Genomic DNA, 22,703 nt, shown 5'->3' with positions numbered 1-22,703 from the left:
AAAATATTGCAAGTTTTATTTTTTCTTGTCGTGTCAACTTGAATATTTCTATTAACACATATAAATTTAGTAAATTTTATAATAATAATATCAAAAATATCTTTGATGAATGTTATCCCAAATTGCCAAATAATGACTATTAACTCTAACAATATTCACACATAAAATAAGCGCAAAGACTGAGTTCCAAAAGAAAGTACATGCGTTTATACAGAATGTTAAAAATCCTACTTGTAATTCAATCAAATTAATTTTGCACAAGTCTTTCTTTTGCAACCATAGTTTCGCAATTTAGAAGCTTCGTCTTATATGTATAAGATGAAGCGTGTAAATTTCTCTTTAATAGGTCACTGCTTTTTACGTCATAAAGAAAGCGAACGTATATGGATTGAGGTGCAATCTGAGTTACTGATAAAATTTTTGTTCATTCAAAAGAGAGCTTTTGTTAAGTAATCGTCACATTTTTCGACGTCGATTTTTTTTGCTGAAAATTAATTTCCACTTGTATCGATCCAACATTTGTGCCATTAATTACAAGACGATGGTAAATTATTCTGATAGAAAGTCGAAACGTAACGATTCCACGTGATGCGACCGCATATGTCATATACGTCAGTGTTTGCTCTACTTTCGCTGGAAATTCACTCAACACAACTTGGCATTGCGCCAATTCCATCTCAATTCTTCGGTACTGACTTTGAAAGAACTTTACATTCTGATAGGGATAACATAACAATTGGTGCATTCGAGTGTTTTGCAAGCTATCATTTTTAATCTCAATCTTTTAATACCAATTATTATTATTATATACATATATATATACACATATACATACAGATATATGGAGATGGATACAAATTAAAAGGCAGCGTTTTATATATGGGACTGAAGAAATCAAAGGTAAATAGATTAAATGTTTTACTGCAAATGCTGCATGGAATGAACAATTAACTATGATTCAGCTGGAGCAATAACACTTAGAAATTAGTTTGAAAATTATTTGTAAAGATATGCAGCGATCTAAAGTACTATTGCGAATTACGATAGACGCAGTTTTGAAAATTAAACGGACTGTTATTTATGATATTTGATTCCTTGCTAGACGACTGTCCAGCTCAAATGATCAGTGCCTAAGCACGGTTCTGTTTACAGCGCGTTCTGCATCGTGCTTGTATTTGCGGTAGATAGAGATTTATTTGCTTGCCTTGGCTCACAAGAGATCGGTAGTGGAATAGGAGTAAGTTGATCTTTATCGTGAGGTTTCGTCTTACAACCGGCGCAATAACGATCAAAAAATCTATCTCTGCGCGGCGGTCAATCGATCGATAAAAAGGGTAGCGAGATATCAAATGACGATATATCTAGTACTATTCCATGACGTTATTCGGCTATATAAGTTGCGGTTGACTGATTACTTTTTTAATAGTATCGCAGTCGCGTCGTTATTTGCTATTGATTTCTTAAACACCACGTCGTGATTTGTTTTTAGCTTTGAAAAAATTATGTGTAAAGTTTATTTTAACTGAATATCAAATCATTTTTAATCATCATTAAATTTTTATGAAATTTGTTTTAACTGTATCTAAAAGAAGCAGACTTTTAATAGATATAAAAAATTTTTTAATTTTGCAAACAACTACAATATTAAAAAATGGATAGATTGCAGTCACGTACGTTTTTAAACGTAATTTTGGCAGCAAGTGTACAGAAACAATTTGAATATTTCAAGTGATATACGACACACTTTTTCAATAAAAAGAAAACGAGTATTACATAATAGGAAGAAAGAAAATAAAATGTGAATAAGCGAGAGTAAAAAGTTAATAATCTAAAATTATATAATGCGATAAAACAAAAAGTTTACATACTGTTAAAGCAATTTTATATTCTACTTTGAAATTTGTATTCAATTTCGTTTTACCAGCAACTTTATATTTAAAAAGTTACTGTCTATTCTTCGATCAAACTCAAATTTTACGGTTTCCTTTATTACTTCGTGGTTAATTTAAGCGCAAATGATTTTTTATGTTTTGAAGTCGTAAAATGTAAGAACAAAATCCAACATAGAGAGATATTTCACCGCTCTTTTTCCATTTGGGTGCTTTCAACGAGCCAGTCGAATTCAACGTGAGATATTCCTAGAAACCCGAAAGTAGGATTTCAGGTTGATCCAGGATCAGTCAGTTCTTTGTCCTGCAAATTCTATAGATGGTACAACTTCTCAGTTCGAGATATGCTTTTGTTTGTTCGATTTTCTATGACTAAAGTTTATAAAATATGGATTAGTTTAACTAGATTCCTGGTATTACTAAAATTTCCCCATCAGCTAATAATTTGTCTTTTTTTATAAATTATAAGTATTAATACAGTAGACTTTATAATAACTCAAAACATTTTTTTATGTATTACTTATCATGAAAGTTACATCTTTTTGTTCAGTACAAGATTTGTCATAAAACAATTCCTTCTACTTTGTATAACATTTTTTACAAAGAAAGTAGCATTACTTATAATGCTTTCATATAATCGTCGCTATTGTTTGCTGAAATAATTTTTTATTGGAAAAGTTCTAACCACACATACTATTAATATATTGTTAACAAATTATTCATAGATAAAGCTTTTACGCTTTACCGTCATTATGATAGAGTAGGAAGAAAAACATAGTCGGACTTGGCTCTGGCCGGAAACAGTTGAGTGACGTGCCGGAGATACGGGAAACCTCTCGCGCACGTAAATTAACCGTGTTTAGAAATTCAAGTAGCACTGTGATACCATTGGTGGCGAATCTCTACTGATACCATTGTGCGAGAGGTTGCTATAAGCATTCTCATGCATTATTTTTGTTTCGTATTGTTCTTATATATTACATTTCACGATTGAACGATTTCTCCTCGATAGTGGGATGCACTTTAACGGATCGCATCACCGAGCGACCACGCAAATAGCAAACAATTTTATTTTGTTTGCTATTATTATTATAGAACATCAAACAAAATTATCCAGCAAACTTTGCTCTAGAAATGAGAAATTAAAGTTTTCTACTTCCACGTTTCACCGAAAGAAAAGAGCGTTCTCATTAATTAAAATAAATTAATTTTACTTAATAACAGAGACTTGAGAGTATCAAAGTTCACAATGAAAATGGCAAGCGCCTTCGTGAACTTTAACATTTAAAATGTCGAAAAATTTTCCTTTGCATCGTTTTATCCGGCGAATATTTTAACAGTCATTGAGATTTAATATTTATCGATTCTATTCAAAGTTTCTTTCAATACGGATTACGTTTTTGCGCTTGAATTATTTATAGACTTTAGAGTAAATGAAACACCTGTGTATTTGAGAAGTTCTTAAATATCGTGAATGGATTAAACTTGCAAATAACTCACTATACTAATAAAAATATAAAAAAACATCGTTTTATACTAACTAGCCACAAAAGGGCACTTCACATAACATACATGGAAATGTGATAATATATCTCCTTGTCAGCAAAATATGATAAAAGTTGCAGAACACTCACACAGGTACGACAAAGAGCTATGATAAACTTTATGGTGTATGAAACGAAATGGCTCATAAACACTAACATGATTCTTATTGCAACGCAAGTCGAGAGAAAAAGCAATACTAAAAGGAAAAACGGAATTCTTAATTTCAAAAACAAAGAATGAAATATCAATGTTTAAAACAAATAAAATTTTCTGGTTAATAATAACCGTAATGATTTATTATGCGAAGAAAATACGAGTATCTCTTTTCCAAGTTGCTATTTGAAATAACGAGAAAAACATTTGAACATGTCTACGTTAATAATGCTATTTGTTTAATAAGAAGAAAATATAATATTTGCATTTTTTTACATATCGCACTCCGAGAAGAATACTGTCACAACTCAAAAACCAAAACTCTGAACAATTTTTAGAGAGGAAAAGCAAATTTAATTGAATTTCTTTTAATCGTGAGATAACTAACGCAATATAATTGTGACATTTTGTTATAATTAAATTATACTGTTTCTTGAAGAGGTCTGCTGTAAGTCTTTGTCTAGTCACTTATGACACTATTCATCCAGGAAACCATAATATAATCGGTTTAAAAAAATAAAGATATTTCTGCTCCGTGCAGCTGATTTCACATAGGCTTCTGACACTATTATAGTACATAGGTAACAGGCATACTATTTATGAGCTTAACTCAAAATCGAAATTTTTTGAATTATGACAGTATTCTTCTCGGGGTACAATATGACATTTAAAGAAATTAACGTTATCTAGAAATGTTGAGTGTTAAAACGAAGTTAAAATCTAAATAATTACGTATACTATAAAATTTTTAATATTATTGAACATAGCACTAGAGAAAATAATTTATAAGTTTTATATTTATTATTTTAATAATTATATATAATTTTAAATCTTCTCTTAAGCACATATGCACAAAATAACTTTTCGCATTAAGAGCCTTAAACGCTGCAATTTTTTTGCTATTAAATGTCACATGAAAAAAATAAACGTTTTGCTTCGAAATAATTAAAGAAATATCATGATATTTCTCTTTTAGCTAAAGACTTTATTATTTGCAGTTCTAAAATATTATCATATAAGTTTTGCTAATGTATGATACTATACAATATGTTATCCACTTTTTGCAACATTTAAAGCACAGTAAGTTTTAAAGATAAAGATAAATTTCGTATTTCTTTTAGATTTAAATGGTTCTTCTAAATCATAATATACACTTTCTGTTATAACTTTATTTTCTTCCTTTCTTTTACAATGTTTATATTTACATTCGATCTTTATAGATTATCTATTACGTTTAACACAATACCGATAGACGACCGAGCACGAGACTTTATTTTCATTTGTGAGATAGCTTCTTGATTTTCAAGTGGTGCACCGATTTAACTCGGGCTACGTTAAAGAAATACGAGAGAGAGTACATCCAATTCCTCAAATGGAAGAACAAGGATGCCTTGCAAAGCGTGCTGGTTATAAACCCTTGGCGAAATGCGAAGAGCAGTACGTATTTATATATTTAGTTCTTTATTTATGCCAAGACAAAATATTACTTCATCAGTCACATTTTATATTGTACGTCCATGCTTATCTCCCTTGTTATATTTCACCAACTCTATTTCGACAGATTTTGTGATCAGCATTGTGTTCCGTCTCGCCGTCTCGTCTATTCAAATGCTCTTCCAGATAACAATGTTCCTAATTCCTTTCTGTCAGAGAGTTTAATATAGGAAAGAAATTGGCAGAAAATAATGCTTGGAATTGGATATCATTGTGATCGTGATTCGAGTTCGTGGTTATCTATCTGTATTGCAAAGTAGAGCTTGACATCAATTCTTTTTCTCTACATAGATTTTCTAATTCATATATTTCTATACTGAATTGGGACACGCGTCAAATAAAGTAACGTAAGAAGTAAATAGAGAAACATAAAAAAACTTTTTATTATGGTAACGGATTACTTATGCATTTCAATTTTTATCGTACTTATAAGGACATTTTTATCATTATCAATTTTTGATGTGTTATGAATTAAAGAATCTAGTTAATGAGTAAGTTACAGGTTATTGGTGCCAATAAAAGTATCGAAAATTGACTATTTGATTATTCTATTTAATTTTTTCGGTCTACCTAAAGAAAAAGAAATTACCAATTTATAGAAACATTTAATTTTCATTATTGTTTCAATAATTTTTTAGGCTCTCAATATATCTTCGTTTTATACTTTGATTATTCCGATCCGAAATATTAAATTACGCATTGAGCGTGTCACTTTTTTTTAACGGAAAATTTGCGCGATTGTTTTGAAGTGAAAACGATTTTATGGAAACTACTATAATGTCATTCATCATCCCGATAATTGGAAGTCAATTCAAATCGAGATCACTGTCAATCGAAAGCCCCGAAGTGCTTTGCAATCGATTTCATGATGCATTTATGATGACACGTTCGCTTTTATCGATCGCCAATGTCAGTCATTGTGACGCCGTCTGCGAAAAGTGTCGTAAATCCGCACAGGACCAATTTCTTTTACTTTATAACTTCAGGGAAACAAACAAATATCCCTTTATTATCTTTTGCACTGATTAAGTCTTACTTATTGAAAACTGAAATAGACAATTAAAGAAAACAATTTTTTCTCATTTATTTTATTATGTGTTTAAACAATATGTATAATATTAAACAAGAAGTTATGTAAATTATATTTGTTAAATTATAGAATATTTTAATTTTTTATGTGATTGTAGATATTAGTAATCCTACGAAATTATATAAATCTTTATGATCATATATGGATAATTATATTATGTATATATCAACATTCTTTCGAGACAAATTGTTCTCCTATATTTTTTCTTCGTTCTCATAATGATGCAAATAGATTGAGACTAAATCTTGGCGTTCAGTGCAAACTCATGATGCTAATAATAAATCGCTGCAACGCAGTAGTGACGCAGAAGTGACCACAGTGTTGATTCAAATACCATCGTGTGAAAATGTGCGCGTGCAATCTATCGTACACAGCCAACAGCTTAGATAAAGAATTTAATAACGCGAATGTGTTGTGGTGGGTCGTGCGTGTTTGGGTCGGCACGTGGAGAAGCGAGGCGTAAAAAATCTCCTACGCTTCAGGTAAATGATGTAATACGTTACGCCGCATTCGTGCTGATTACATGGAACAAAGGAATTTCGGTTAATAGTCCGGAAACGTGGGAAAACTCGAGAAAGCAAGAGAATGGGTCCCTTGCGAGATTGCACGGCAATTCTTTCGATGACATTCTTTTCAAAAAATCACCTATGCATCTTGCTAACGTGCCTACGTACGCGCGCATGACCGTGCGAAAAGGTCAAACGAGGTTCCTGACATTTTACATCCGTTTCTGCTGAAATTGGGTCGGCGCCATGAATCCTCCGGGATACCGAAGTAGGTCTTTCGAGCATTAAGCGAATCCAGGACTAATTGGACGTCGATGTAATTCCTCGGACGATTAAAGTGCTTGCCGCTATTATATGTTTAGAATAACATGGGGATATTGCTTATCCCGAACTGACCATAAATGCGTTTACGAGCGAAGCTCGTGCGAACTTTAAGCTGATATGGAACTGCTAATAGATCACTGGAGGATCCATTAGAGGATATCTGTTGTCTGCCTTGGACATTACACAACATTACATATAATTTATATTTACCGACTATTAATATATCATCGTAACTTATAAAAAACATAAATTATATTAAAATGTTTGCTATACCAAATTACTTATTTTGTCAAATAATAAAACAATATAATAAAAACAGTATAAATTTTTCATTCCTGGGTAATAAGATATTAAGCAATTATTTTTTTATATTATGCTTTATCAAACAATATTTGAAAAGATCAGAGCAAAAATATATGGAAGGTGAGAAGAAAAATGATCAAAATCCACTTTTTGTCGAAATCGATCTGATCTTATGACATTTTCAAAGAACTTTCATCATTCTTATCTGATCAAGAGCAGTTACAATTTATTGGAAATAAGGTCGAAAGATATACCGTGCTGGGGAAAAACGATCATAGTCTACGCATTTGAGGGGAAGAACCAAGTCCAACATACAATGTAAACACATACTATGGCTGCATTCCAATATTTATACTGTCAGCAACTGTCAGTACTGAAAATCTATAACATACGTGAAACGACGTAAAATATAGAAAAATATAGATTTTCAATACTGACGGTGAATATTGGAACGCAGCCTAAATAAACACTATGCATTCTGGTATTCACTGCTATACATTTTTCAATAGCTTCCTAAGACATCTGATGGCTTGAAACTTAAAATTGCGTTTTTCTCGAAATTACTCCGGATGGACATTGATCATTTTTACTGTGTACTCTTCATATATTTTACGTATATGTAACAATTAAGAATACATGTTACATATACACAGAAAAAAAGAATATTCTTGAAAATATTTTTAGTTTAACGTGAAAATCTTGAAATAAGATTATATTGTGTTGAATGAAAAAAACTTATGCTTAAATGAAGTAAGTATTTTATGCAGTTTATCTAAGAAAAGAAGTTAAGATAAAAAAGTTGGAATTCTTATAAGAGGATAATATATATTCTTGCATACATAGATATGAGTATATAAATTTTTTATTTGACGCTTCTTTTCTTCCATGCATGAGACAAATCTTTTGTTTGGACTAAAAGATATTATATCACTATAGGTATAGATTAGGTATAGATTAGCTGATAATTATTATCTACTAACTACTATAATAGTTGTTATACGCCACTACAGTATTCGTCAAGATATTCAAGCGCGTAAAATTATTTAATACATAACTTAAATGTTAATATTTTAAATTTTGTTTTTTAAAGCTCTTTATTTCAATCCACTGTTACTGCCAATTTGAAAATAAATTATGTAGTGAGGTGGTTTTAATTTGTGTTTAAATCTTAGATTGAGATTTATTATTTAATTCGGCTTGCCAGCCGAACAAAAGCATTTCCACTAATTCTGAGCGCTAAATCAGAAATAATTAACTAGAATCCAGTAAACTGAATTGCCATGATGATCTACAGTACGATCAAAGTATATGTGCGCTCCGTGATAAAACGGAACTCTAGACTAAAAGCATCTTCGCAAGTTCTCTCTAACTTTACTTCGACCGACTGGGCGTGGCAAATAAATCGATACTACAAAAAAAGTCGCTCAACATCTACACTAATAGACAATTTTGCGTATTGCGCAAAAAAAAGAATCTTGCATAATATTCCGCGAGATAACTCATTTTCAAGAATGTACAGTTGACGTAATGCAAGCTGCAACAATCAAGCGTTTACAGTGAAATGAAAAATTAGCAAACTTCTCATACAAACTCTTCATATATTCTATTTTTATATAATCTATTTCAATTCATCATTTCATTTTTTATAATCTATTCATTATCTATTTATTAAGTAATTAATCACCAGCCAAATAATCACTTACAGTATTAAATTTTTGTAAGGAAAAATTATAACTGTTTCTAAACACTTGAAGTTAAGAAAATAGATAGGAAAATTGCTACTTGTCCACTATTTATGTTTCACTGATAAATATCTCGTAAATACAACGTTCAAAGAAAAGTATTCAAAGAAAAGAAGATTGTTTTCTGCGAAACGCGAGTCGTAATATGTATTATTTTATACGTTTATTAAAATTATGTGATTTAATGATTTAAGAAAAAACTTCATCTCTTTAATTAATTGTTGTATTTTCATGCGCAGCACGATGCCTTCCGATAGCATGGATGACATCGAGCTAAAAAACATTCAGTTGCAATTTCCGGCACTGAGATATCTCTCCAGAGATGACAGTTCTGTACGGGAAGAAAGAGTGGAGACCGACAAAGGAAGTTTGCTGGTAGCGGTGCAAGGAAATCGAGCGAAACCAGCTATTCTTACTTATCACGATCTAGGCCTTAACTGTAAGTAATTTATAACTCAGGCGTTTAAATTGATATAAAATTATATAATATTTTAATCCTATTTACTCGTGTTATGAATACTTTTTAATTGTGTATTATTACTACAATGTTTTAAAAATATGTAATATATATTATATTATATAGTTTCTGATATAAAGATTATTCTTATAGACATCTCGAGCTTCCAGGCGTTCTTTAATTACATCGATATGCGTGTTCTACTCGAAAACTTCTGCGTATACCATGTAAACGCACCCGGACAAGAGGAAGGTGCACCGACATTACCTGAAGAGTGAGTCAATTTTTTTAAATAACGAATAGAAGAAAAATATAATTATCACTTTATTTTCAAATTAAAACAGTTTTTTTTTATTATATGAAGATCTATTAAAATATTAGTTTTCTTTACCGTACTAAAGTCTGTTACTTAATTAATAATTAATGAATTTAATAATAAATGCGACTAAGCTTCGAGCATTTCTATATTATACATACATATGCGTACATTGTTTCAGAACATGTCAACTCAATTAGCGCAAATCAATGACCTAATTAATTTCTCAATCAATCTTATTATTAATCCATATCCCGATAACAGCTTGTTTATATTCTTATAAATCCGCAAAGTTTTACGATTCAATTAAAACTACTTTCTTATTGCTTTATATGCATATTTGTCGTATGAATGCTCATACTTTATCATAATATCACTGCCTATGCACTTGTACGGATTCAAACTTATCGATTGTTACATAATTCTTCTTTTTCACTACTGTCTAATCTGTCATTTCAAATAAAGCCAAGATACAATCGGTAAAATTGAAATACGCACTAGGTTATTATAAATAGAGATTTAAATTATTAGAAATAAATAAAAAAGAATAATTTGGTAATATTAGTTCAAGGTCTTGTAATAAATTTAGCGTTCGATTAAGAAATTATTTTTAAATTAGCATTAATTCTAGATTTTAAGTATTAAGGCTTATCCCAAAGACACTTTCTGACACTTTAGTTAAATACCGCTTTATAAAATAATTTAAACCGCAATGCAGATTTGCATGCAGAGGTTCTGTCAATTGGTCTTGTTCGCGTGCCAAATTCACCAAAGGCCGTATAAACTTTAAATATTGATATATCGGTTTTCAATTCTCTTACTGTTTATAGTCATATAATATTCACTTGTCTCGTAAAACGACGACAACTAATTGATAATATGTTTCAGTTTTACTTATCCGTCCATGGAAGAGCTGGCCGAACAGCTGCTCTTCGTTCTTGGCCATTTTGGCATAAAATCTGTAATCGGTTTCGGAGTCGGGGCTGGTGCCAATATACTGGCAAGATTTGCGCTCGCTCATCCGGAGAAAGTAAATGCACTGTGCCTGATAAACTGCGTGTCCACGCAGGCAGGATGGATCGAGTGGGGTTATCAAAAGTTGAATGTGCGCCACCTGAGATCACAAGGCATGACCCAGGGCGTTCTCGACTATTTGATGTGGCATCATTTTGGCAGGGTGAGTCCACATTTTTTTAATTTAAATTTATAATGAGATTATATGACTCGGCATATAACAGACATGTCTTATATCTTAAGCGTAAAAATTTTTTAATGTTTCAAAAAAGATTTTGCACGGTTGTTATAATAAATAAAAAAATTAACAAAGCAAGTAGATGATTTTTTTACCAAGTTAATTAGAATTCGCTGTTGAAGATATTTAACGTATTATCATTAAATAATTATATTTAAATCCGCAATTGCGGTGTGTTTCTGTGATATTTTGATATAGCTAAAATGAAATCGTTAGTAAAAATACGAAATTATATAAATATATATATACATATGAAGTTAATATTGAAGAATATATATTGAAGTTTATATATTATAACTCAATCTACTGATATGAAAATTTTTTCATTACATTAAAAATACGGATAATAAAATGACTTTATTATCCGGATAATTAATATCCTTTGCAGAAATGTATATGATAAAATGTAATAGATTAAGTTATAAAGTAAACTATAATCTATAAAATTATGTTAAATATATTCTTTTATTATATCCAGAATATTGAGTAATTAAATTATTTGATAATGTAAACATCTCCCGTCTCTCGTCTAATGTCTCTTATGGAAGGTAATCATATTCCGAGCTAGATTATCTCACTAGGTATACTCTATGAAGCTAATAAACTACCGGGCTTTTATGAGGCGCAAAATAATGTCAACCGAGTTAGCGCTCAGGCGCGAACGCAAGATGAATTATCGACGACAGAGCTTAAGCTTTCAAAGGTTCGTTAGAACATCTCCATGGAAACTGGGGATTACACTGACAGTTTGCTTTGTTATACAACGTAAAGATTACTGCGTTCAAAGGCGAACTCTAACCTTTGGAGAAAGTAGTATAAAAGTAACAGCAAATATCGATCTTTTGATAAGATAATGTTCATAATTTACGTAGTAAAAAAATCATCCATGCTTGAATTTTTCGATAATTTTAAATAAGAAAGATAATAATTAAGTTAATTGTAAAATTGCTAATATTATTGATATCAGTCCGCAAAAATAAAACGTGCTTTATTATATTAAACATGTAATGTCACACGAGCTAATTATTTTATAATATGCATGTCGTCTTCAACGTACGTTGTTATAAAAAAATTTTTTAAAATGACGTGTAACGTGATGCATGAGATTAAAAGCTGATTGAAGATTAATGAGAAAACATACACACTCACACACACGTATACATTGTGCTGATGGTATTTAGGTCGTTATCAAATTTCCAATGTTATTCAGAAAAACGGAGAAACATAATTTTCAAATAAAGCTGACATTATCCATTATTTCCTAGCTTTATTCTTATTGTTAGCTTCGTTGTCTTTTCTTTCATTTGACACTAATGATGGGACTTGCCGGATGTTTTTACTGTCATCACGACGTAAAGAAACCATATCGTGAGCGCACGATAGTTTACCGAAACAGGCTTCGAAACTGTTCAATTGGCAGATATAATAGGCCGAGATAGAAACATGGGTTATTTTCACGACAAAGTCGCGTGCAACTCTCGCAAGCGTTTTTCTTATTAACAAACCAATCTTTTTATGAGAGCTATAGAATAGTTATTTGTAATAACTTGTCTACTGCTTTAAAAAAACATTAAAATTAAAAAACTATACACTAAAATTTTGAAGAATATTCTAATAAATGTTTACTGATTATAGTATGAGTCTTAGTATATGTTTTAAGTTTTATGAGTAACAAGATAAATTCAAAGACATTGAATAATTTTGAAATTAAGCTGTAACACGTAACATGTATTAAAATTGATGTAATTTTATGCAGGGGACCGAAGAACGGAATCACGATCTGGTTCAAGTGTACAAGAACTATTTTGAGCGTCGCGTAAACCCAACGAATCTCGCATTATTTATCGACAGTTATGTTCGTCGCACGGATTTGAACATAACAAGAGAATTGGACCCAACGCGCAAGAAGGAAGGATTAACGCTTAGTGTGCCGGTGATGAACATCACGGGTGCTTTAAGCCCTCATGTTGACGATACCGTTACGTTAAATGGACGTTTGGATCCGACAAACAGCTCCTGGATGAAAGTAAGTTTTTGATTATAATTTTATGAAAAGCACACAATAAAATATATTAATATTATAAGTATATATTATAACTTAGAAAGGAAAAAGAAATTGAATAAAAATGTAAATAGGTAAATTATTTTTCCTGAAAAATAAATAACAACATTCGAAACACATGTTTTAAACATATATTTAAAAAAATTAAAATTTTAATTAGATTCTTTTTGCACATATGTGGTCAGCGCTTAACAGACGCATATGATAAAATGCTACAATTCTATTTACTGTCGAGCAACATAGATATATATTCTTTATTAAATTCGGAAGCTAATATATTATGGAATTATTAGCATAAATCACAAAATTTAATAATAAACGAAACTTTCATAAATCAGATTATACTTTATTTTTAATTGTATTTCAAACAGTGATCAATTGTACCTTCTAGATATCGGATTGCGGTATGGTATTGGAAGAACAACCGGGTAAAGTAAGCGAGGCATTCCGACTGTTTCTTCAGGGCGAAGGATATGGTAAGTGAGCGTTTCGTGAACCACATTTCAGAAATTAATCATCATATTACGCAATCAACAATTTTCATTAATCTTTATTGGTAATAAGCAATTCGCGTACGCGTCGTCGAGTTTTATAAGAAAATATCTCGTGATCGCTTGCAAGCGGAAGTGTAAAATGTCAGTAATTACTGCCAATCATCTAAAATAATTATGTCAGAATGACGCAAGAGATGTTTCGGTAGAAATAAACATAGAAAATATATTTTTTCGTAATTAATGACGCGTAAATGTAATGAGGAGCAGAAAAAAAGACATACTGCAGCCAATCTGTTCGTCACAGGTGATTGTAAATAATTATGCGCGAAAAAAAAGAACAAACTTCCAAAGCTTTGCAAGTGATCACATCATAATTTTTCTCACGGCTAGGTGTCGAAATGGAAAAGCGAGAAACTTTGCGATTATTTATAGTATTAAGTTTACTTTATCGACTGCTATATCCTATTACTATTAATTAAAATTTTGGCCTATTGCAAATACTTTACATACTTAAATATACTTCGAATAAATGTGTGTCTTTAGCCGACTATATTTCTTTTAATGATAGATATGATATGAGTAGACATTAGATATTGATTGCTTATTATATACGACTTTTTATTTTATTATCGAATTTAAACGATAAAATGTTACGAAGCAATCGAATCGTTTGATCTTTGAAAATATTAGGAAAGAAATTAATTCCCGTGAAATATCTAAGTGCATGTTTTCTCTAAGTAAATATATATTAAATCGAGACTGTGTAAAATAGTTGTTGTTATAAGTTAACGTTTTAAAATTTTAAGATATCAAGTTTTCTTTTTTTTTACAATATTGCACACATACTTTTTGTTATGGAGCATATCTTTCTACTAAAAAAGCTATTGTGCTTATATCTTTACGAAAACAATAGAAACGTTACATTTACACATAATTTAATGATTAAATAATGCTCCTTTTAATTAAATATGATTTATTGTTTCATTTAGCTTCTTAATCACAAAAACTGAATCACAAAACACTATGCTTTCTCACAAACCGATACAAATAGGTATTTTAAAACCTGATTATATAATTTTGCATTTAGTTCCGTATCATGTCTTTTGTTCTTCAGTTTGATCCTTTCTCATTCTCTAATTAATATAAAATTTAATAATTTATATAGCGAATAACTGCGAGTGACATTCAAATTGTCGCGCTGAGTAATCTGTTATTTCATCTGTTACTATTCATCTCCATCGTCGTTAATTGTTGTTGCAATTATCGCTATTATATAAATATTTCCATGTTGTACAAGTGGCGCCAAATACTTAAAATTAGACGTAATTGAATTCGGGTGTAACAGGGTTAATACTGTGTGTCTTCAATTATATCATGACAATGCTAATTAAATGTACTACGATAAACTTGACAAATAAACCGCTTTATCTCTGTGTTAATTAATAGTGAAAGCTACAGCCTGATTACACCGAGGTTCAAATACGTGTCCGAACATGTACCTCTATTCGTTAAAAAGCCACTGGCTCGACTGATAAATAAAAAGTGACTTAAAAACAAGGTTGCATTGAATTCGTCTGTGAATTTTGCCAATAACACATACTAATGTTTCGAGCTATATTAGAAAAAAAAAAGAAAAATGAGACAAAATAAGAAAAAAGTATTATACATGTTCATCGACTTGCGCCTTTATTTCCCACGCGTCTCGGATCGATCGAGTGGTACGTATATATTACAATTTCAGCTGAACAGTAGCGTAATTAGTTACTGGCTTATTTGCTGTTTCCTTTTTTTTTGGATAATTCCGAATGCTACGATCTGCGTTGAAGACGACATGCTTGTAAAATAAAATATAGCATTACAGAAATAAAACTGAGCATTCCATTTGTCTGTTGTCTAGAAACGACTCAGATTTAAATTCAGGCTTGACAGTTATTTTTACTTTAAAGTCGTGCCGTGATTAGAAATAATTCAGGAGATTAAAGTTAAAATTATTTAAATTCCTGGATGCTTACGAATTGATTGCACAAAGAAAGTATCGGTATCGATATATGAACCTGAGTCAGAAGGCAATGGACAATTTAAATTAATATTTGCATATTGTAATAAACGCAGTACTGCAGCGATACTTTAAGCAAATAATCAATTGTTGCACTATTAATTTGCTATATTTCACTCGTAATTATTAAAAACAATTGGCCTATCAATGTTCCGCACGAGAAACGCTTCAAAGATAGCAGTTGCGAACTCAGTGCGCCATATAGCAATATTTTGTTCATGACTTTTAAGGAATATTCGTTTTTTATACGTTTTAGTGGTGAGATCCCCGCGGAAGCCCGTGAAGCCGACAACACCCGAAGGTAATTGTAATTAGGAATTGAAGGCCGCAAGGAGAGTCGAGCGCGCAGTTGGTCAATTAGGCCACGTCTATATGTTAAGTAAGTCGGAATTCAAACTTTTTTTCGGAAGGTATGAAAGGTACTAACAGAAAATTACATGTCCTGGGCGACCCTGGACCCCGAAGATTTTCGAAAAAGATTAATTTTAACTAATCGCCCCCTAACAATTCGTCTAATACCGCATTGGTCTTGTCTACGCTGGTGATGACGAGAATGATGAAAGTCTCTAACTAACTCGCCTTGTATCAAACTTTTTCGTATACATCAGTGTGGACATTATTTTATTCCTACACTTATTTGTAGGTTTCTTTAACTTTCTTTCTATACTTATTTTGTTTCACGAATATTCATAAAGTTTATGACGAAAGTGCGACTAAAGAACTTCAGACGAACAGATGCACAGCGAATATTATTGGTGCCCAGTGAAGTAATTTGTGACAAATTGGTCTTACCGATTGAGTTCTTCTGTTTCATATAGTTTCTCTGTAATCGATAACAAGGTACTATCTGTTTGCGATATTAACAGAGACCGACCTGTTGCGCTACACTCTAATACCAGGTGATCCAAATTAAAGTATTTACTTTACATGAATAAAAAAAAAAGGGAATTAACTCATTTTGCAACAGCACACGCTCATGTTAGATCATTTTTTCGTAAAATTGTTGTAAAAAAAAAAAACAACTAAAAGACAGAACAAAGCAATCTCGCACCTGGGCAACATAGAATAGTGAACAATCCTTGCCAGTCCACAACGTCTCGCTATGCGCACACAACAGTCCACCAACAATACACCTTTGATTCTCCTTTTACTTTGCATGTGCGCTTTCTTTTATTTATATCCTTTGTTGAACGATTTTCTACGTTTTGCGTAACAAAATTCGAACGAACGAACGTAATTACATGCGCGTTACAGCCTCTTCAAGGCAAGGTAAAAATGAAGGAGCGTAATCGAAGATACTAGCTTCCGATATTTTCATTTACAGTGGCCCCGCTGTCGCCGTTAAAAATGGCCGATTTCAGACTGGCTTCGTTGGAAGGATTGAATCACGTTTGCAGCAAGAAGATCGACTGGCCTACCGCGACCATACACATCACGGAAAACCCGATATCGGAGGCAGTCGTCTGTTAAATGTTAATCGCCGAATTCTACTACCACCCTCGATTTTCGTTACGTAAAATCAAACGAGCATAATCGGACAATGACGCGATTTAATAATTTAGAAAGGTTTCGTCGGGCAACGATCCCTCGCGGCACTAATCGTTCATTTCTTTCCGAAGCTTTTTCATCGGCACCACATTTACTTTTTAATCGCGATTTGCGCCGAATCGACCACACGCGCTCGTAATAAATGTTTAATTCTAAATGACTATAAGTTAAGAGCTTTAAAGATAGAATTTACTACTTAAAAGATATCAGATCTTTTATCGATATTATATTTGCTCGACATGCAATGTTGTTAGGAACAGTATTAAGGGTAAATGAGAGAATAATGTTATTGCTGCGTTATTGGATATACAATAAATTTTAATTTCAGGTTTTAAAAGGTTTCATGAATGGTGCAAAGCGTCTTTTAAGGACACTGTTTATTTTTTTATCATAAAAACAAGTTTTTTAATCGTTTTTGGATATGTTTATGGTTATTGTTTAACATTTTCTTGAATTATAAAGTGGTATTAATTAAATTTTTACGTTTATTTTATGGATATTTTAATATTGTCATTTGATTTTTAAATTTTCCTCAACGTTTAATGTGAAGAAATCTCATATATGAGCGTTAAGTTCGAAAAAAACGATGCATTACTACATAATTGAATGAATACTCAAAAATCACGTCGCGCAAGACTTCTAAATTGTATGACAACACGTCACACAAGAATGCGCATTCCGTATCCGTCTTTCAAACCCAAAGTAATCAAATCATATTGTAAGGAATTGATAAAAACATTTAACAAATAATTTTTTATAAAATGTCATCAAATAAATTCCTTTTGTATTTGCCACAATACAATAACATATTAAAAAGTCTTAAAATGTTAAAGATTTTATTGATAGAAATATCTACTTTCCTTGTGATTAAAAATCAATTCGCTAAAGATAATCTTGTCTTACGTATAACATGTAAGTTGTTACAAAATCTAACTTTTCAGTTATTCTTTGCAGCACCAAAAGATTTATTTAAGTATGTCGTTACATTTTTCGGTCTCATCGCTCATGTCTCGTATACGACTTATAAAGAATCAAACGAACAAATACGAACCGTTTATAATTGCGATATTTTTTATTATTACTTTTTATATATTGTTTTATACAAACTGATTTATTTACAATTATTTAAGATTTTAAGATAAAATAAAAATAAACGTGCAACAAATAGAAACAAATAGCTACTAAACAGATTCTCGATGATATTATTTACATGTTTTTTTTAATCTAAAAAAATTGATGAAATCTAAAACAAAAAATAGATTGCAACAATTCGTAAAAGATAGTAGCTTCGCGATTCAGTATCGCAAATGCTGTCCTTCAAGGGGGATGTCTCTGATATAACAATCTCTGTCCATTTAAACAGAATAAGAATTTATTCGTTCGTTTGCGCTTACGCACCGTTCGCACCCTTTATTTAATTAATAACAAAAGAGACTGCCCGTATGAGGAAGAAAAAGAACGCATGCGAACGAATGCATATGTGTAAGAATGATATAGAAAGAGAGGGAAATACGTAATTAGTCGTTACAAGAAATAAGGAATACAACAAATGTCGGGTTTAGTATTTATGTGCGGTTTTATCAGGCTTTCTCGAGCCTCTAGCGTGATATGATAAGATGTGCCTGCTATAAGATGTCGTATATGTAGCTTTTTAAAGTTTAATCGTCTTTAATTTTCTACATATGTGATTCAAATGCGTCCCCCGAAATTCCCCATTTTTCGCGCGTCTTCTCTCGAAGCATTGCGCTTGTAACAATCAGCATGAACATATCTTTTTCAAAATCAGTCCTAATCCGCCTAATCGTTCAATTTTTACGCACACAAACGTAATGCGATTAAATTAATGCAATATGCAACTTGTTTTATCTCTTCGATTGCATCTTAAATAAAAAATTAATAAATAATAAAGAATTTGACAACAGTAACAAAATCAGTTTTCACGTATAACATTACTTTAAATAAATCTCTTTAGAAAATAAAACTTGTTAATTTAATAATCATAGATTTCTCTGATTTCACGGCAGGTAACAATGATAAAAAGATATGCGAGAATGACGAAGGAATCAAAGTCGAAATAGCGGACATCTCGTGGGACAAAAGGTTTAAACCTGTGTAAGAGAGAGTTTATAAAAATATGTAATAAGTATACACACACGCGTTGTTTAGATTATCGCAAATTAAGGCATGATAGTCGAGAGAGCGTAGGAGAGCATTAGGATTGCGGGGATACGATACGAGAGGGACGCACGCATTAAACGTTGCTAATGCGAATGCTATATAAATATATAATGTAGCTTCTAAGGATTACCGATGCTCCGCCGTTAATTTCTTCGTTTCCAGAGATAGAGAAGTTTCCTTACGGACATTTGGCGACTATTAGCACGAATTATCTGGACGCTCAAGACAACGAATATGTTGAACTCGTACATCGACGTATTGCTGAATTCAATTAGACATATCCAGGCCAAGTTCAATACGCGATATCATTAAATTGTTCGTCGACTGAACAATTTTAATCCAAATATTCGCCCATGTTACTCGCGAGACGCATATCAGTAACGATAAATTTTTAAACACTTTTCAACAATAAAAAAAATTCTATCGGATTTGTATCTACATTTTAATTGGTGGAATCAATGTTACTCGAAAGAAAAGATATGCGGTAATGCCGCTAATTTCGAAGGGTTTAAAAAAAAGAATCATTCAGTAGGTACGCGCGATCGAGAGCAAAATCGATTTTCGGCATCCACTTCTACCTCGTGAGAAGACAACGCGATTTTCCTTTGTCGCATGACGCGCAAAGTTCATTCTCGAATTTTTCACGCGGTATCGCGAAACAGATTGTAGCGAAGTGTATTAATCACTCAGCATAAATCAGAGATATAGTACAGGGAATAAGCGAAATAAATTTAGCCGGAGCTTGATTACATATATATATATATATACATATATACATATGAATATATTATACAAGTTAAATGACACGTGCGCACCGAATATATGCATCTTGTTATTTATAATAAACAAATACAAAGAAAATAATATTATTGTTTAACACCCTCTCCTCAACAACGTTTCATATCAATAACAAAAAGTATCAAAATTAAGTTAAAAAGTTCTAGACATTTAATTTTCAGGGTTTGTTAAGATGCAAGATATTGCATCTGCCTATAAATTTTCATTTATATTTATACGTATTTATACGTAAAAGTCAACATAATTCACACATTCAGTGCGGGCATCACACTCCATGTGTGGAAGAAGATAAAGGCAAAATAATAATCAAACAAAGAAATAAAGAAACAAAGAAAAACAAACAAACAAAGAAAATAATAATCGCAGCTCTCTCAAATCCTATTTAAAAACCATTACTACGGAGAGATTAATAACTCAAAAAGGGACAAAAAGAAATTAACAGCATCATAAAGACATACATTTTTACGAAGGCTATTATTAACTTGCAGGACACATGGCGCTTCGTTAAAAATCAGGGAACCGGCTTAATTAAAAGATTTTCGCTCAGCTACGATGAAGGTATTAATATCTCAGAGTAATATGACATTTTAATTTGCTTATCAGTACTACCGAGGACATCAAATGCTGTTTTCATCGAGTTGCATGCGCATATTCGCGATGCAAAAACAATATTGTTCTAATCGGTAATATAATGCGTAATTCTGAATAGACAAAGACAGTTTGTCAGTTATCTTACTTAGTGCCGGAAGACGATATAATACACGTGTGAAACGCTTTATTCAGCTGCCTGATTATTTTAACATAGATACACAAAGTCCGATAGATTTATTGGAAACACGTGACTTTCTCAATTGTGCGGCGATAATGCCGTGCAATATCTGTTATTAGTTTAGAAAAATTAGCAATTCGTCATCTTACCCACTTTGTCATCTTATTATACTCATCTTTCCCTTACAATACTTTAATAGATATTTCTGGAAAATAGCTAGAATAAACAATCTCAATATTAAATGTCGAGATCAATCATTTTCAAGTTTTAAGTGATCAAAGATATTCAATAATACCACACAGATTATTGCACTTACATGTGCAATAATTACTTATCTGCCATCGATTAGTGAACTTTAGTGATATTGATTTTTATCGATCAATTGTTGCCTTTGTTCTTTTTTTATGCGTAGATATACGTACAGTATAGCAATCAGTTAGTCTAGGTAAATTTTACCTATATGTCAGAGAGGTTTCTCTCTGTCTATGTTAGAAAACAACGAGCGATGGCTAAAAGGTAACTCAGCTTCTGAAGGTAACTCAGGAGGGTGACATCTATAATATATAAGTTAAAGTCAAGATTATTAAAGGGGGGAGTTGTACTAAATTGTACTAAATATTTACCCTCGTTTGATATCGTCTGATATTTGTCGCAATCAGATTTCAAAAGAGAATGACACGACAAAACACGGAATCATGCGGCTACCTGTTCGTTCGAGTCTCAACGCGCCAATGGTAGCAAGGTGATATGACAACAATACTGTATGCGCGTGGCGCACATTCTACGTAACAAGTCATTCTTTTGGAATGTGCCGAACATTGCCACATTCCAAAAATTGTGTAATTAATTAATTTCTTTCTCAGATCAAAATGTTCAATGCACTGTAAAATATATATGTCTTTTAAAACTATATAATTTTAAAACTTACGTAAGTTTAAAAAATAAAAAGTACTTTATTATAATCCAAATAATTGCGCGCAAATTAATTAAGTGAATTATTATAATTTGTACGCGCGGAAGTTAGGCAATTATTATTATTAGCCAATTTCGATCGCGTATTGGAAAACAATTTCGGTAATACAAATTTCGAAATACAATTAAGTTTCGTAATTTGCACGTTAGAATGATGCAATTCTCAATGCGCACACATTTCACTTTACTGAAATGCCGTGATATCACGCTACTGAGAGTAAAATCCCACTGTAAATTTACTGCATAAAAGTGAAATTTAAGCATATATATGTAATGTTATGAATGAACTTAACAATAACAGAAGCTAATTTACAAATAAACGATAAAAAATACCGAATTTAGTTAATTTTTCATAATATTCCTGTATTTTTTATTCAAACAAAAGGAAAAATGCAAATTTAAAGTAGAAAATTATAAAAATTCAGTAAATTTACCAAAAAATAAATAAATTTTCTCTGTAAATCCACACTGATTTTTATCAATTATTATATTTATTTCACTTTTCAATTCTAATTAATCTAACCACGTTATTATATTGTATTGTATTGTACGATGATTGTAGGATACTTTAAAAAATAAATATTTTAAGACTTAAGAAAGAATTAATGAAAAGTTTTCGTAGATCGAGAAATAATATATGGCGACGTTAACGTAACTCGCTCTCGGTTTGCGGATTTCTTCTCAGGTACGCGATCACACGTATGCATCACACGTGCACACCGTACATGCGTGCATTGGCGACAAGAAACCAGTCT

General features: G+C 31.5%; 1 protein-coding gene across 7 annotated transcripts in view; it reads left to right on the top strand.

Annotated features, from left to right (window-relative positions):
* The window catches only part of Mesk2 (misexpression suppressor of KSR 2), a 32,735-nt gene extending 12,462 nt beyond the window's left edge, over positions 1–20,273 (top strand). For 4 of the 7 annotated variants that reach the window (XM_071773230.1, XM_071773228.1, XM_071773229.1 and 1 more), the window contains 7 exons: positions 9,286–9,485; positions 9,657–9,777; positions 10,708–10,996; positions 12,828–13,097; positions 13,525–13,609; positions 15,940–15,984; positions 17,008–20,273. In XM_071773230.1, the coding sequence (XP_071629331.1) occupies positions 9,290–9,485; positions 9,657–9,777; positions 10,708–10,996; positions 12,828–13,097; positions 13,525–13,609; positions 15,940–15,984; positions 17,008–17,153 (1,152 nt within the window). In that variant the 5' untranslated portion in view covers positions 9,286–9,289 and the 3' untranslated portion in view covers positions 17,154–20,273. Of the gene's footprint in view, positions 1–6,508; positions 6,654–9,285; positions 9,486–9,656; positions 9,778–10,707; positions 10,997–12,827; positions 13,098–13,524; positions 13,610–15,939; positions 16,063–17,007 lie in introns of those variants that run through there. The other 3 variants (XM_071773231.1, XR_011731217.1, XM_071773227.1) reach the window with 3 other exon arrangements.
* Positions 20,274–22,703: the final 2,430 nt, after the last annotated feature.

Source organism: Temnothorax longispinosus, chromosome 3, assembly GCF_030848805.1.
Source record: "Temnothorax longispinosus isolate EJ_2023e chromosome 3, Tlon_JGU_v1, whole genome shotgun sequence".
Lineage (NCBI taxonomy): Eukaryota > Metazoa > Arthropoda > Insecta > Hymenoptera > Formicidae > Temnothorax > Temnothorax longispinosus.
Note: the sequence above shows the minus strand (reverse complement) of the source record. Positions and strands in the feature narration are given on the sequence as shown.